Source organism: Papio anubis, chromosome 12 (genome assembly GCF_008728515.1).
Source record: "Papio anubis isolate 15944 chromosome 12, Panubis1.0, whole genome shotgun sequence".
Taxonomy (NCBI): Eukaryota; Metazoa; Chordata; class Mammalia; order Primates; family Cercopithecidae; genus Papio; species Papio anubis.
The window spans coordinates 91062074-91077880 of record NC_044987.1 but is presented as its reverse complement, the minus strand read 5'-3'; the positions used below and the strand labels follow the sequence as shown (position 1 = coordinate 91077880).

At 36.0% G+C, this 15807-nt stretch overlaps 1 protein-coding gene across 3 annotated transcripts in view; it reads right to left on the bottom strand.

The window, feature by feature from the left end:
- Positions 1 to 15807, bottom strand: part of ELP4 (elongator acetyltransferase complex subunit 4) — a 257266-nt gene that overhangs the window by 51574 nt on the left and 189885 nt on the right. The window contains exon 10 of one of the 3 annotated variants that reach the window (XM_021926819.2): positions 7814 to 11968. The exons of the other annotated variants lie outside the window; for them this stretch is intronic. Coding sequence (XP_021782511.1) covers positions 11948 to 11968 — 21 coding nt within the window. The 3' untranslated portion in view covers positions 7814 to 11947. Of the gene's footprint in view, positions 1 to 7813; positions 11969 to 15807 lie in introns of those variants that run through there. 3 annotated transcript variants of the gene reach the window in all.

Sequence of the window (15807 nt, the reverse complement as noted above, 5' to 3'; positions counted from 1 at the left end):
TAAGACAAAGCCTCAAACACTGCACAGTGTTTATAAATGTGATCTGCTTTTTCAGTGCATAAATAAGTAATTTGCTCCTTTTTCAGATCTCCTATAAGAATCTTTTGGAGGCAGATTGTCAGGGTTTGAATCCTCCATGTGCCCTTTACCACAGAGTGATCTTGGGTATCAGTTACTTCAGCTGTAAAATGGGGATAATGATAGCATATCCATTAAGGTCTTTGAGGATTAATGACTTAATACATGTAAAGTGCTTAGAACAATGTCTGGCATAATACATGTTAGCCATTATTTTATTTTAGGTAGACTGGGTCTATCCAGCAGGTGGGCCCTGTTTCTTTGGCATCACACAGAAAACCCTGTGCCTCAAAGGCTCCTGTGTTTGGGGTTTAATGTTCTGTGTTTGCTGTCGTGAAATTCCTAATGATTTCATTATTGAATTTATGTTTTGTAAGTGAAGTTTGTGGGGACAATGAAGTACGTGTGGACCCGGGGGAGTGGGTGTTGCGGGGTGTTGGCTACTATGCAGTTCCTGTCCCCTGGCCTCTAGGATGGATAGTCCACACCCACTCTGCCATACCCTGGGACTTCAGCCCTTACAGGACTCCCAGTCTCCTTTCTCCTTCCTTAGTGACTAGTGACTGCTATCACTTTCTGCCTCGTTCATGGCCCGGATGAGGGTGTAAAAAGGGTTAGGGTTGACCCTTGGCATCTTGAGACGGGACTTGGAGGCAGTTGTCCTGCCTTAAACTGGCAGTGCCTCAGGACGTTTGGTGGGTGACTGGGCAGGGGTAAGCTTCTTGCCGCCTCCCATCCAGGTACCTACCACGTTATAGCATGGAGGCTACAAAAGTCATCCAGAGAGGGCTGGGGCAGTGGGCCTGTGGGAGGGTGATGCCTGGCTCGACTTCCCCACCTCTGGTGACCACAGCCCATCAGCTCAGTGGCTGGCAAGAGCAAAAACCTGATACCTAATGGGCGGCTTGTGTCCCAAGTTGTGGGGTGAGACCCACAGTGTCCTGTGAAGTCTGTGCTGAGTATCCCTGTGCCTGAAGGAGCACGACCTTAATTAGCAAATACAGCAATACAGGTAGAGAGAGGGAGAGAGAGGGAAAGAGAGAGAGAAAGACAGAGAAAGAGAAAGAGAGAGAGAGAGAGAGAGAAAGAGACACCTTGGGAGAAAGGGAAAAGGTTCATATTTTAGTATTTTTAATGGCAAGTTTTCTGGTTTTTTGAATCATATGACCCACATTTTCATTTTCACTGGGCCCTGCAAATTATGTAGTCATTCTGTCTGCAAGGCTTACTTTCTTCCACAGAAGGGTTTTACAACTTTTACTAGGCATTTTCACTAAGAAATCACAGATGATTGATTATTAAACTATCTGAATATAGACAATGTCAATTGTAAACATCATATATAAATTTTAAAATGTATAACCAATTTTAAAAACTCATACTAGCTCAATATTTCTAAGATTACCATTCTCTTTATTCCACATAGTGGAAATCAAATACTGCCTCCTTCTTCCTGAATTCTCAAGTCTTAATCATTTGTGTTTTGGACAAAAGAATAAACATTGAAAACAGAAAATGACAACAAAAATAATACATTAAGAGTTTTCTGTGGGAAGTTTTCTCTTACTTCCAAGGGCCAGATTGGATAGACGTGTTTTTATCTGAGGAACACTGCAATTATTTAATATTTGAAATATTATGTATGTTTAATATGATATACATTACCATTAAGTTACAATTTTTTACTCAATATATCAATATTTTCCACAAGAAATATTGTGGAAGCTGCTGGCCACAGGGCTGTATATTAGGTTGCTGTGGGTACACAGTAAAAGTGAGGAAGGCAATGGAGAGGGTCACAGCATCAGTCAGGGAGGCAGTAGTAAAGGTGAACTCATTATCATTACAACAGGTTATAAGTTATTGCCAATTATTTAAATTATAAAGATGGCAAGATTAAGCCTGAAAAGCACATAAAAACAAAATAAACATATTGTGGAACCTATGAATTGTACACAATTTTAGTTTGGTAACGTTTTGTTTTTTTCAGTTCTATATCATTTTTAATTGAACCATTTTATCTGAGAAATGATTTGCTCATTTATATTTTCCAATTGATTAATGCCCCCAGGGTCCTGCCAAATTTGAATCTGCTACCCCCCAAATTCCCCACAAGACCTGCCACTGCTTCAGAAGTGTGCTGAATGAAAGAAGGCAAATCCAGATTCCAGCTGAGCAGTCAGGAAGCATCATCATGGGTTGAATGAAAAATCAGGAGTTGGATACACAGTTTTAGAAAACATATTAAAAAAAAAAAGCCAAGACAGTTAAAAATTCTAACAAACCAAAATCAGGGTTGTGATACAGTACTAATGATATTTGTGGCTAGAACCTATGTTATAGTCCATGAGCTTATAATTTTCTGTTTCTTTTAATGGCAACAGGTTAATATCCACAAGGAAAATCATGCATACCCAAATCAAAAGGGACCTATTGGCATAAGGCATCTTGGCATCAGACTAGATTTACACACGCTGACATGTCAAAAGCCTTGAAACAGAAACTTCAGAACCTCCTCATGAATGCTGAAGGCAGCTCATTGACTTCATACTAGCTCAAAAGTAATCTTTCCAGGGATGGCATTCAACCACACAATCAACAAAACTGGCAAACAAAGCCTGAATATGTACTTGGCAGTGAAAGTCTTAAAGCAGAACAAAATATAAGACAGCTTCCAAAGCTGCCAAGTTTCAAATAAGAATCCAAGACTCTACATACAAAATAGGGAGTAAGGCACATTTTGAATAGCAATTTTAACTGATAGGGTAGAGTGAGCAAATTGAGCAATAGCCTCCATTTCTGTACCATGATCACAAACTCCCCTGGCCTGTCTTCTTAGGCTGGGCAAGAGAGCAAAGGGAACATGATTTCATTCCATCTGGTACTTGGCACGTATCTTCTTTTTGCTTTATCTTGCAGCGTGAATCTGCTCGTGCCCTGGTGTCCTCTCCAACTTTTCTTCCTAGCTATGTTATTCATGTTTCTTAAGAGCAAGGATTTTGCACAGTATGTCACACTTAGTAGCACTCACTGGTGGATATTTATGAAGGGTATTTTAAATGTTTGGTTGGAATAACCTCAATTGATTACTTAGTACTCCTCTCAGTTAAGGTGTAAGTTTCAGTGAGTTGAAATTCTACCAGAAAACTTAAAAAGTTGTAAAGTTTTACTATGCCTTACCAACTACTCCTTTGCTAAGCAAATGAAAGAGACTTTAATTCCTGTAATCTATTTTTTTTTTTTTTTTGGCCTTACTATAGTACAAGGGTGCTGAAGTGCATGCCTGCATCAGCAGGTTCCCACTTCAGTACAATTCAAGCAAAACAATTTGAAAAAGTGCCAAACTATCTTGGGATTGGGCAGACAATAGTGACCCTTCATGATTCCATGAATAATGTAAACAGGGAACATATTGCTGAGGTCAAAGGAAAGTAAAAAAAAAGTAATTGCCTAGAAAGAAAAAAGAGGTGTAAGATTTTAGGAGAACAAACAGCATTTGAAATGGAGATCATATTGTTTACACATTAAGTTCTGAGTTTTCATTTTTCCAGTGCCAAGGCTGTGTTAATTACAATTATTTATCTTAAAGGTTTCTGCAGGCACAGAACTGTGGTGAGAATCTGTGCCTAACTCTTCCCTTCTGCTTGAATAAAAATAGAAGATGCAGTAGTCAATATAACTTCACTTCATCAAAACTATGTCAGAACTTTTAATACAAAAAACACTTGAAAAAAAACAAAGCTCTTTTACAAAAGGCCACTCCAGTGATTATGTAGTGGTGTCTCATTATGATTGTTCCCAATATTTTATTGTGAAAAATTTCAGATATAAGAGAATATGCATTTACAGATCACTTAGGTTGTACAAGGAACCGTTCTCTACACTTGCTTTTTCACCTCTCTAAAGATCTATCCACATTCACCAGTCTCTAATTTGTGACGAATTTCAAAGAAAGTTGCAGACATCAGTATACTTTACCCCTAACCACTTCAGCATGCATATCATTATCTAAAAGTCAGTATTTGTTTATGGTTCCTTTTAAAAATCGGTTTAATGAGATATAATTCATATACCATACAATTCACCCTATGTTTCTTTTTCACATAAAAACTTTTAGTGAAGAAAACATAGAACATTTTTTTCTTCTGTCATTATTGTATGTATCAGTTAATACTTGTGGCTTTCAGATCTACTGATAAACACAAAACTACAAGTTTTGGAAAAAATCAAATCTTCAAGTTTGGAAAAGACCACAGACTCTTCCTCCAACCATAATAAAATGAGAAATTTCATTATTAGAATGATAAAAACATAATTATAAACCTCAACTTCAAATGTCAGCTATTAAGACAAATGATGTTTCATCTATAACTATTCCACAAAATGCCACTGTAGGCCATGGATCCAAATACTTTAAACTACCACAGTTTTAGGCCTATTTACAGGTACACATTGTATTTTCTTTCTTTTCTTCTTTTTCCTTTTCTTTTCTTTTCTTCCTCCCTCCCTCCCTCTTTCTCCCTTCCCTTCCCCTCCCCTCCTCTTCCTTTCATTTCTTTTCTTTTTTCTTTTCTTTTTCAGGTTCTTGCTCTGTCACCCACGCTGGAGTGGTGCAGTGGTGCAATTATGCCTCACTGCAGTCTCAATCTCTTGGGCTCAGGAGATTCTCCCCTCAGCCTCTCAGAGTAGCTGGGACCAGAGGCACAAACCACCACACCTGGCTAATTTTTAAATTATGTGTAGAGATGAGGTCCCACTATGTTGCCCAGGCTGGTCTCAAACTCCTGGGCTCAAGTGATCCTCCCACCTTGCTCTCCCAAAGTACTAGGATTACAGGTGTGAGCCACTGTGCCCAGACTGTATTTTCCAAATACACTATACAGCATCACCCATTCCATATGCTCTTGTACACTGTGACCTTGCTCCTCCACCATTAAGTGTCAGGGCTTAATTTTTCTCCCCTTCAATCTGAGTGAACTTGTTATTGTTCTAATCCATAAAGTATAGCAGATGTGATAGCTTTGTCAGTTTTGAGATGAGTCATAAAAGGCAATGCATCTTGTTTACTATGACACTAGCTTTTGGAGCCTAAGCTGCCATCTGAGTAGTTTGACCATCATGTAAGAAGCGATCACCATGCTGTGAGGAAGTCCAGGCCACATGCAAAGGCTACACACAGGTGCTCCAGAAGACAGCTCCAGTTAAGGTCCTAGTGGACGGTCAGCATCAACCATTACATAGGTCAGAGAAGACACTTCTAGTTGATTCCAAACGTTAGCCATCAAAATTTTCCGACTGAGTATCTAGGTACTATGGAATAGTGCATCCAATGAGCATGCCTGCTGTTCCCTACACAAGTTCCTGACCCACAAAAGCCTTGAATGTAATGAGTGTTTTCCATAACTATGTTTTGGTGTGGTTTAACACACAGCAATAATCACCAGAATAGCCCTTTTCTCCTCATTATGCAAAGCAAACCAGAAAGCACCACTGTTTTAAAAAGAAATATAATTTTTCTTCGGCAGGCATATCTGCATATAGAAAATATCTGGCAAGATACCACCTCAGATGGTTAATATTCAGGTCTATATTTAGGTAGGTAGAAATTTTATAAAGTACTGCTCTAAGAATTTCATGATGTTTGCCAGTTCCAGCTACTAGTTTGATAGTAATGCTATTTGCCTATATTCAGAAATAAACATAGACTAAAGCAGCACACATGAAAAGAGGGTTTTAGGGGCTGGGCTCAGTGGCTCATGCCTGTAATCCCAGCACTTTGGGAGGCTGTGGCAGATGGATCACTTGAGTCCAGGAGTTTGAGACCAGCCTGTGCAACACAGTGAGACCCCGGGTCCATTAAAGAAAGGGTGGGGTGTAGTTGATTGTAAACTCAATATGAGTCAACCATGGATGTGGTTATCAAAAAACTAATATATTCCCAGGTCCATAAATAGAAGCACTATGATGAGGTCATTTTTTCAGAATAATGATTTTAAATGTATAAAATAAAATACACTAAACTACAAAGGAAATAAACTTCACTGAAATGTTATCAAATAATAAATTCTTTTTTCTTTCATTTTTTTTTTTTTTGAGACAGAGAGTCACTCTGTCTCCCAGGCTGGAGTGCAGTGGTGCGATCTCGGCTAACTGCAACCTCCGCCTCCTGGGTTCAAGCGATTCTTCTGCCTCAGCCTCCCGAGTAGCTGGGACTACAGGCGTGGGCCACCATGTCCAGCTAATTTTTGTATTTTTAGTAGAGATGAGGTTTCACCATATTGGCCTGGTTGGTCCCAAACTCATGACCTCGTGATCTGGCTGCCTCAGCCTCCCAAAGTGCTGGGATTACAGGTGTGAGCCACCGTTCTTGGCCATAAATTCATTTTTTATATAACCATCTATCTGCACATTTTTATTAACCATTGAATAACAAGAACAGCAGTGGGCCTAATACTAATATATTACAAAGGAGATAAGTAATACCTTGAGACTGCAATAAATACATGAAAAAGTCTGTGATTTCTGTTGACAATAGTCACAGTTACTGCTAATGCGACTGTGGTTTGTTGCCTAGATTTATAACTAAGAAAATGTTACGTTTCAGTGGGAGTTTAGTAAGAATAAACATGTACATTTCTCTTCAACTCAAGTTCCTGGAACTGCCAAATTCTATCCACAGACTCCTTGTTCTTAAATCCCTTCAATTCCTTCATTTATCTATGATTCCTCAGGCTTATGGCATTTGTGGCCTCCTCATTCATTTTTTTTTTTCCTGCTGCCAAATTAACAAGTTGGGGAGAAAGTTTAGAATAAAAGACACATAAGACCCCCGGTTTCAGCAATTTCTTATATTTAGAACTGTTCATTATCTTCTCACCAGTCAATAGAATCTCATCCATTATTCCAGGCCTAGTTCAAGTCCTACTTTTTCTAGTAATGCAATATAGTCCATAAAGATTTCTCTTTTCTCTGAATTCTTACTGCATTTGGCATCAATTTACTCTCATTTTAGAACTTAATTAGTCTCCATTTCATTCACTATCAGTTTTGTCTTCTCACCTAGACAGGGAGGTTTACAGAAATTGAGAATGTTTGTTATGTTGTATTATCCAAAGCTTACTGCTAGGTACATTGCAGGTACTTGATATATCCCTGTATAATGCTTATCCTATTGGTAATGTTGTCCAGCTATGTAAATCACCTATATTGCAATGGGAAACTGAAACTACACGTATTATTTCTTACTATCACTGTCAACAACAATGGATCACTGATGGGCTACACATGGTATATCCTTGGTATTAATAATAACACTTATGTGACAATTATGTGCCAGATACACTTCTAAGCACTTTGCATATTAATCTTATCAGCTCCATGATATAGAAACTGTATTTATCCCCATTTTACAAATGAGAAAACTGAGGCACAGACAAATTAGTAAAGAGATAGAATGTAAAAGCAGATACTCTTTTCCAGAGCCAATGCACTTAACCACTACACTGTACTGCTACTCAAGAACTTCATAAATAAAGAACTAGGCAGAGCACGGTGGCGTGTGCCTGCAATCCCAGCACTTTGGGAGGCTGAGACAGGGGAATGGTTTGAGGTTAGGAGTTCGACACCATCCTGGGCAACATAGCAAAATCCTGTCTCTACCAAATAAACAAATTAGCTGGATGTGGTGGTGTGTGCCCAGAGTCCTAGCTACTCGGGAGGCTGAGGCAGGAGGATGGTTTATAACCCAGGAATTGGAAGCTGCAGTGACCTACGATCATGCCACTGAACTCTAGCCTGGGGGACACAGCGAGGCCCTGTCTCAAAAACAAACAAACAAACAAACAAACAAACAAACAAACCTCCTTGTATTAATATATATCTCTAACTTTACATGAAATCACTGGTTTGACAATTAGCTTTTCTTCTGCTAAACTCCTGTATCCCTTGACCGTGTAATAATTAACTCAGCCTTGTACTGTTTGAATTTTATTATAGTAAAGCAGTTACCATCTACTAAGTGCTTGCTCTGTGTCAGATCCTAGGCTAACTGATTTAATGTATAGTTAATCTTTGTAACAACCCAATGAGGCAGGAAAGGAAACCTAGGCTCACATATAAGTAGCAAAAGATGAAGCAGTAAAAGAGCAAGGATTCTAACCTAAAACTGTCTGACACCAGAATTCATGCTTTAAAACACTTAAGCTATGTGTTTAGCCTCATTTCTACAACTAGATTACAAATTCCTTGAAGGCAGGGATTATGTCTCATATTTGCTTGCTGGTTCCACAATACTTTGAATGCCTGATCTTAATATTTAGGAATTGTTTCTTGATTGATACAACTGACATTTCACACAATTCAGCATGCTGTAACATGAACACATTGGAATCTCTCAGTAACTGTGTGCATGTCTTTTGGGAAGCTACCTACATTTTTCCATCTTCAGCTTCTTATCTTTAAAAGGAAAATATAGCTAATAATAGGAGTGTTTAAATATTAAAAAGGTAATAATATCTGTAATATATTTATTACAGTGTCCACCACATAGAAAGTAATCAACTAATTCTGGTTTCCTATTCCCTTCTTTGAAACACAGTTTTTTTTGGCCATGTCCACAAAGACTGATTTTAGTAAGCATTTTTAATACAAATGATTACATTTGGTTGTACAATTTTAATTTGTAGCATTTAGTCTAATTTCTCTTTCTTCTTTTTCTCAAACTCAGCTAAAATGGAAATATTAGCTTATTTTAAATATGAGAAAGAGATGCCATCTGAGCCAATGAAGTGGTTCTTCTGTCTCTACGAACTATCATAGTGGTTACTGACGAGTAAAAATGAAAGAAATGTGTGGTAGGCAGAATAACAGTCCTCAAAAAATGTCCACACCATACTCTTTGGAACCTGTAATATGTTACCTTAAATGGCGAAGAGGAATTAAGGTTAAAGATGGACTTAAGGTTGCCGATCGGTCACCTTAAAATAGGGAGATCTTGGTTTATTTGAGTGGGTCCAATGTAATTACAAGGATCCTCAAAAGTGAAAGAGAGAGGCAGAAAAAAACTCAGAGTTGGTAACGTAAGAAGGACTCAAACCAATGTTGCTTGCTTTGAAAATGGAGGAAGAAGCCATGAGCCAAGGAATGCAGGCAACCTCTAGAAGCTGGAAAAGGCAAGGGAATAGCTTCTTCTTTGGACCATCCAGGAGGAACGTAGCTCTACTGACCCCTTTTTGGACCTCTGCCTGCCAGAACTGTAAGAAAATACATCTGTATTGCTTAACCCACTAAAATTATGGCAATTTTTCATAGCAGCAATGGAAAACTGGTACAGCATGTAAATTCCACAAATTTGGAATTGTGTAAAAACAAATATGGTCTTAAACAACTTTTAAGTAACAATATGAATAACAACAGTGATATTTCTCTTGATTGTACTGGAAGAAGTAAAATGAAATATAGTAAACATCATCACTGCGGAGTCATTACTAACATTTACTTTTAACTAGCTGGGTTAGAAATAAAAAATTTTTCTTTGCAATTTATCCTTTAGTCACTAGAATGTCCTTCTGTTTGTGAACATGATAAAAAATTCTAAGGAAATGATTTTAATTACAACAAGAGAGATGTCTGTTTTGTTCAAAATAAGAAAGTATTTTTCATTCTATCATTATCATGCCTAAAATACTATCTTGGCTAATTGTTACTAAAATGTATTGCCTGGCTCTCAAATCCCTATATCTTACCAGACTTAAGTAGTTTTACATCCAAAATGAAACTTATGATTATCATACAGTGCTGGTCTTTTCTATACCATCACAGACACTGGTCACCCCTAAATCTCTTATATATTTCTACTCTGCTTGATATGTTCTTTCTCTTCTCTGTCCATTCAGCACAAACTGTCCTTCTCTAAGCACTTATATAGCATTCATATTCTCTAACTGCATTTTAGCTTCCATTGCACATTATTGTTTGTTATTTGCATTCCAATCATTATACTGCAGGTTTGTATGTTAATTTCCCTGTTACCTCCTTGAGGAGAGAAGATGGTCGATGGGTCCATAGGGGTTTATTATATTATTCTCTACTTTTGTGCATGTTTGAAATTTTCTATAATAAAAAGTTAAAAATAAATAAAACAAAATTGGGTAGGTACTCTTCTACCTGTAAAGCTTTCTTTCAATGTCTAGGTTTCTCCTTGTCTAGCACTGTAAGGTTGGTGGAATTGAGTTTGCCTCTAAAGTTACACCTCTTTTGGTTGAGGAAACACAGCACAAATATATAATAATATGATGCTCAAAGGGTCATGGCCTTATCTGACATTAATAGTAGATTTCTATAAATTAGAGTATATTATGCAAGATAAAACTTTTACCATTGCTCAGTAAAGAGAAGTACAAATAATTTAACTCACTGGTCAATTGTTTGTATAATCATTATACTTTGAAATCTTTGCTTCAATGTTATTGATACAGAATTCCTTGTTAGCATATTTCTGGCAAGAAATGATTGAGGCAGAAGGTTTTCATCAACATTTGATAAAGAAAAAGTTAGAATCAACAGTAAAACTTACCATTGCTAGTTTATACCATAAAGTATTAACAACACAAAATGTTAATTAATTTCTAATTCTCTATTCTATTATTTAGATTTCATGAAGGTTGATTGGACTTGATCCATCATTTTACGGAAAATTAATTATTTCAAATACATGCACCACTTTATGCAACCTGCCTGATTTGCATTGAGGAAAATTCAGCAGAAGTAATTGAGGCACAAGCAAATACTGGCACTGACTGAACTCAATTTTCATTCCAAATTTCTGCAAAATCCCAAGGCACAACAATATCAGATGCAAGGGGGAAAACAAACAAAAGCAATGTGAAAAGGGAACATGAAGAGAGAATATTACAAGAATCAGGGAACAAAGGGATTGCAAAACTATTTTAGTGCCATAGATGAGCAGTGAGGGCTTCATTCAGGCAAGGTGGAATAAGATATCATATGGCATCCTGACAATTGATGTCTTCATTTAAATGTAAGAATTTACATTCTAATTAGAAAGAATTTACATCTTAATCAGAGGCAGCTGTATTATCTTGTTACTGTTTTTTTCAAAGGTAATGAACTAAAGTACTGCTGTGCTTTTTCAACCAGAAACTAAATAGACAGCATCCAGTGTTATTTTATAGCTTACCTGCTGTAAGCTGTTATTAATATTTTCAAAGATTAAATTCTAACCAAAATCTCTTGAAAATGAAAATTGTATTTGACTCACTAGAATAGTATGATAAAGACATTTAAAGTATTTAAACAAATCCTTTTTAACTTGTATTTTAAATGTACTTATTTATCAAGCCAATAGAAGCCTCTTAGGATTTATTAATATAATATTGTTTTCATTTTGGGGGATGCAGAAAAGCTGCTATTGCAGATATGTATTACACTGGTGAAACCTGGTTGCTCTCAAACTTACTCTGGTTACAAGAGATCATTTACTAAATACAAAACTTTACCTTAGTAAGAACATTTAAGTTAACACAAATTCTTTTTTATTTCCATGATATTTAACAAGGAAAGATAACATATACTTAAACAGAGTATTATCGTTGAATTTAATGCGATTTCGTTACTTCCACATTAGTAACATTTAAAAATGTAATGCTTCACAAACATACACAATTCTGTTGGTGTCTAGTATTGCCAGTTAGTGAAATTGAAGGAAATAATGCATTCTAATTTGTATTGTTATATTCTAGGTTGTTCATAACATTGGTAACTAGACCTAGGTGTTGGTAGTTGGTGATATCTTTGCAAAATCAAGCCCATCATTCATATGAGAATCAGCATGAGCTCACTGACCCATGGTTTAGAAGAAATTGGGCTTGGCCTAAAAGAAATCAAGCAGAAGAAAATTACAAGTGTTAATAAAAATGTAAAATGCCACCTTTGTCCCTAGCACTATGCATCTTTAGGTTATTGATACTTATTTTCATCAGCTGCATCATTAATATGGAGTTGTAGTATGGGCCAGTTGATAACTTGCAGGTTTATGATTTAATTCATTAGGTAATTTTTTTATTAAAGTGAAAAGAAGGAAAATAATAAAAAGACTAAGGCTATACTTAATAGTTTATTAAATAGATGACTAATTTGGTTAGTTTGGTCAAAATATTTAAAAATTATAGTCTAAAATAATGCGGAGGTACATATTTATCTTTATCACCATAAACTTTCTAAATCTATACATGTAAAAGAAAAATATATAATATTCAAATATGCTATATTTTACCAAAAATATAACAGAATAATTTCAGGTAAATTTTAAAAGATTAAATTAGTTTTAAGGTGGCATTTTCTTAACCTAGGCCACTCTGATGACAAAGAGGAGATAATTATTAGTTCACTGGTGCTTTTTCTTGTATTCCTACTAAAGACGATTTATAGAGGAAATGATTCAGATGGGTCTGACTGAATTACTGCTCTGAAAGATGGCTTTATACTGCTGTCAGAAGCCGTCAGCCCACTTTTGAAACGTTTATTTGTCTATGGCTCTTATGGGTATGATTTGTTATAAGGGCACTTAACACTACCACATGGTACACACAGTGCCTTCATTTTCAAAAGTGTCCCAGATAAGTTTTTGATTATCTCTAGGTTCTATGGAACCTGTTTGCATTTTCATAAAGAATCTCTAAAAATAAAGTACATTTTGTTTTTTACATTTATGTATCATCCAAGCATAATATAAAAGACTATCAGTTACAGTGTAACACAGTGCATGTATACCTTCATGAATATTCTACTTGGTCTCATATTTACTGTAACCATAAATATTCATATCCAATCTAAAAGAGCATAGTGAACTATAATACAAGATTCCTCTTGCTTTATATCTTGTTTCCCTACTCATTTTTGATTTGGATTATCACAATTATTTCCTAATTAGACTCCATGCTCATAGTTACCTCCCCATCTATTTCTTACTTCATGGAATTGACAGCCTAAAGTCATGGGTTCTAGTTTCCCCTATTATACTGTAAGCTCTATTACTTACATGATATAGTACTTACATGCTTGGATAGTTACATGAAAAGATATGAATTCTAATACTGATTATGTCACTCTGTATGTCTTATTCTTCTCATCTGTATGCTGAAGAGGTATCCAAAGACCATTTACGCCAGTGAACTTTTCCTCTGAAATTCAATGATTCTTACTCTTCATGTCTACTTACTGTGTTTTAGTTATTCCTATCTTTTTTTTTTTTTTTTTTTTTAAAGACAGAGTCTCTCTCTATCACCTAGGCAGGAGTGCAGTGGAACGATCTGAACTCACTGCAACCTGTGCCTCCAGGGTTCAAGCAATTCTCCTGTCTCAGCCTCCAGAATAGCTGGGACTACAGGCACATGCCACAATGCCTGGCTGATTTTTGTATTTTTAGTGCAGATAGGGTTTCACCATGTTGCCCAAGCTGGTCTTGAACTCCTGGCCTCAAGTGATCTGCCTGCCTTAGACTCACAAAGTGTTGAGATTACAGGCTCAGTGAGCCACCATGCCCGGCTGTTATTTCATATCTATTAACACATCATTCTTCCTTCAATCTTAACTCAAAATGTATTATTGCCTCTTTCTGTCCATACAAATCCTGTTCATTTTTCAAGATCTATTTAAAGTGTATCCTCTCCACAATGTTGCTCTGATCATGCTGGCCAACAATAATTTCCCCCTTGTCTAATTCATGTATTCAACAAATATTTATTGAGTGCCTACTCTTTTTCAGGCACTATAGTAGGTGCTGGAGATGCAAAGAATGAATAGAGAAACTTGGCCCCAGTACAAAAAGGGCTTATAATATAGTGGGGAAGACAGATAAGAAACTAGCAACCAAAATTAAAGACTGTGATAAGTGCAAGGAAGGCAACAAACAGCTTGCTGAGGGGGTGTGCATGTATATATACATGTACATCGTATATATAGCATGATCAGAGAAGGCTTGTTTCCTACAGCATTCTCAGTACATAGTAATAATTAATAATTTAATCCATTATTATCTTAAATTGGTATTTGACACATTGTGGTTGTAAATCTTACTTCCCAAGCTAGATTGCAGTAACAATGATAATTATTTTTTTGGCTAACATACATTGAGTATTTAAAATATGCCAGTTATTGTATTAGGCAATTCATGTGTATTTTATCATTTAATCCTTAGAACAAAATAGGTATTTTTATTATTATCTTATTTTATTCAAGATAAGGCAATAAGGACGTAGAGTCAAACTAAGATACTTTCCTTAAGTCAGACAATTAGTAAATGGCAGAGTTGGGACTAAAATCCAAGTCTGCAGACACTAAAATATGGCATATTAATTACCATGATAAACTCTTTCTTGGAGAGAGGGATCATATTTTATTAGATTCGGTATCATTACAGAGTAATAAAGAATCCTTTCCACATGCTTAACAATTACCTGATAATTGTTATGATGAGTAACTGAATAAGTGAAACTTGGGTCGTTCGGTAAGTATTACACTCCCTTAGGAGCAGCTTTCCAGTTTTAGCAGAAACTTAGCTGGCCTCTGAAGACTCATCTTGGAAACAGAGACCCTTGGATTGAAAATCCTATTTAAAAGTATTTCAAATCTATAGTTTGTAATATGATATATCATCAACTTGTTCCTAACTGACACTAGGTTGTATGCATATGCTTTCCTACTCAGGACCCTTGGTTTTGGGTAAATCTCATACCAGCAATTGCCCATTTTGAACTTACATTCTTTCACTCAGATGATTTTGACTCAAATACTAAAAATATTCAATGACAGGATGTATAGATCAGAGAGCTGTTACAGAGTAGAAAATTTATTAAAATCAATTAATCATGGACCTCCTGTCATAGAATTACAGTTAGATTTCAGATATTTTAAAGACCAAAAGGATAGGCTGATGAAAGTCTAAATTTTAATCTTATATATAAAAGAAAAATTGGGGAATTAAATCACATTTTTACTACAAACAAAATCTTGGATGTCAATAACAACTTTCCTTGCATAATTATTCAATTAGTTGCACTAACAGTGGAAACTTTAGGCAATAGGTAATTCAAAGGAGCAGCTTAAAGAAACATATATATTTGATTCAGAATATACTTCAGCATTGTTTTTATTATGGTTTTCTTAGGAAGAAATTAAAAGTTAGTTGACTTCTGTGACTTACTTTACTGCTTAGCTTTCTCACTGCTGGGTAAAACCAGCATCTTCTCTTCGGACATTCATACTGAGATACTAGTTGAAATCAGAGCTTAACAAGCACCAGTTTATAAATTTGTTGTTTTTCACTTTTACTGGAACTCATTGATAACTTTTTGATTTCCAGATCTGGCCAGAAGTACATTATTAAAAAAAAAGATCCTTGAAAAAAAGGTCCTTACACCAGGAAATGAGGTGTTATTGTCAATAAAAACTTATTTTTGATACGGATAATCTTAAATGTGTATAATACACTTGTAGATAACTGATAACTGGCTTTAAAAATCATGTCTTGGATGCCATGCTGCTAAAATTGTGAAATATAAACCTAAATATCAAAGTTACATTTCAGGGGCTTACATGAAAACCATCTGAGATGCAATCGAACTCTGATGGCTTTGTTGTGGCTTGAGAACAGGGAAATTGCCTAGAGGACAACACTGAGCAAAAGGAATGGAAAAGGAATGAGTCAAAACA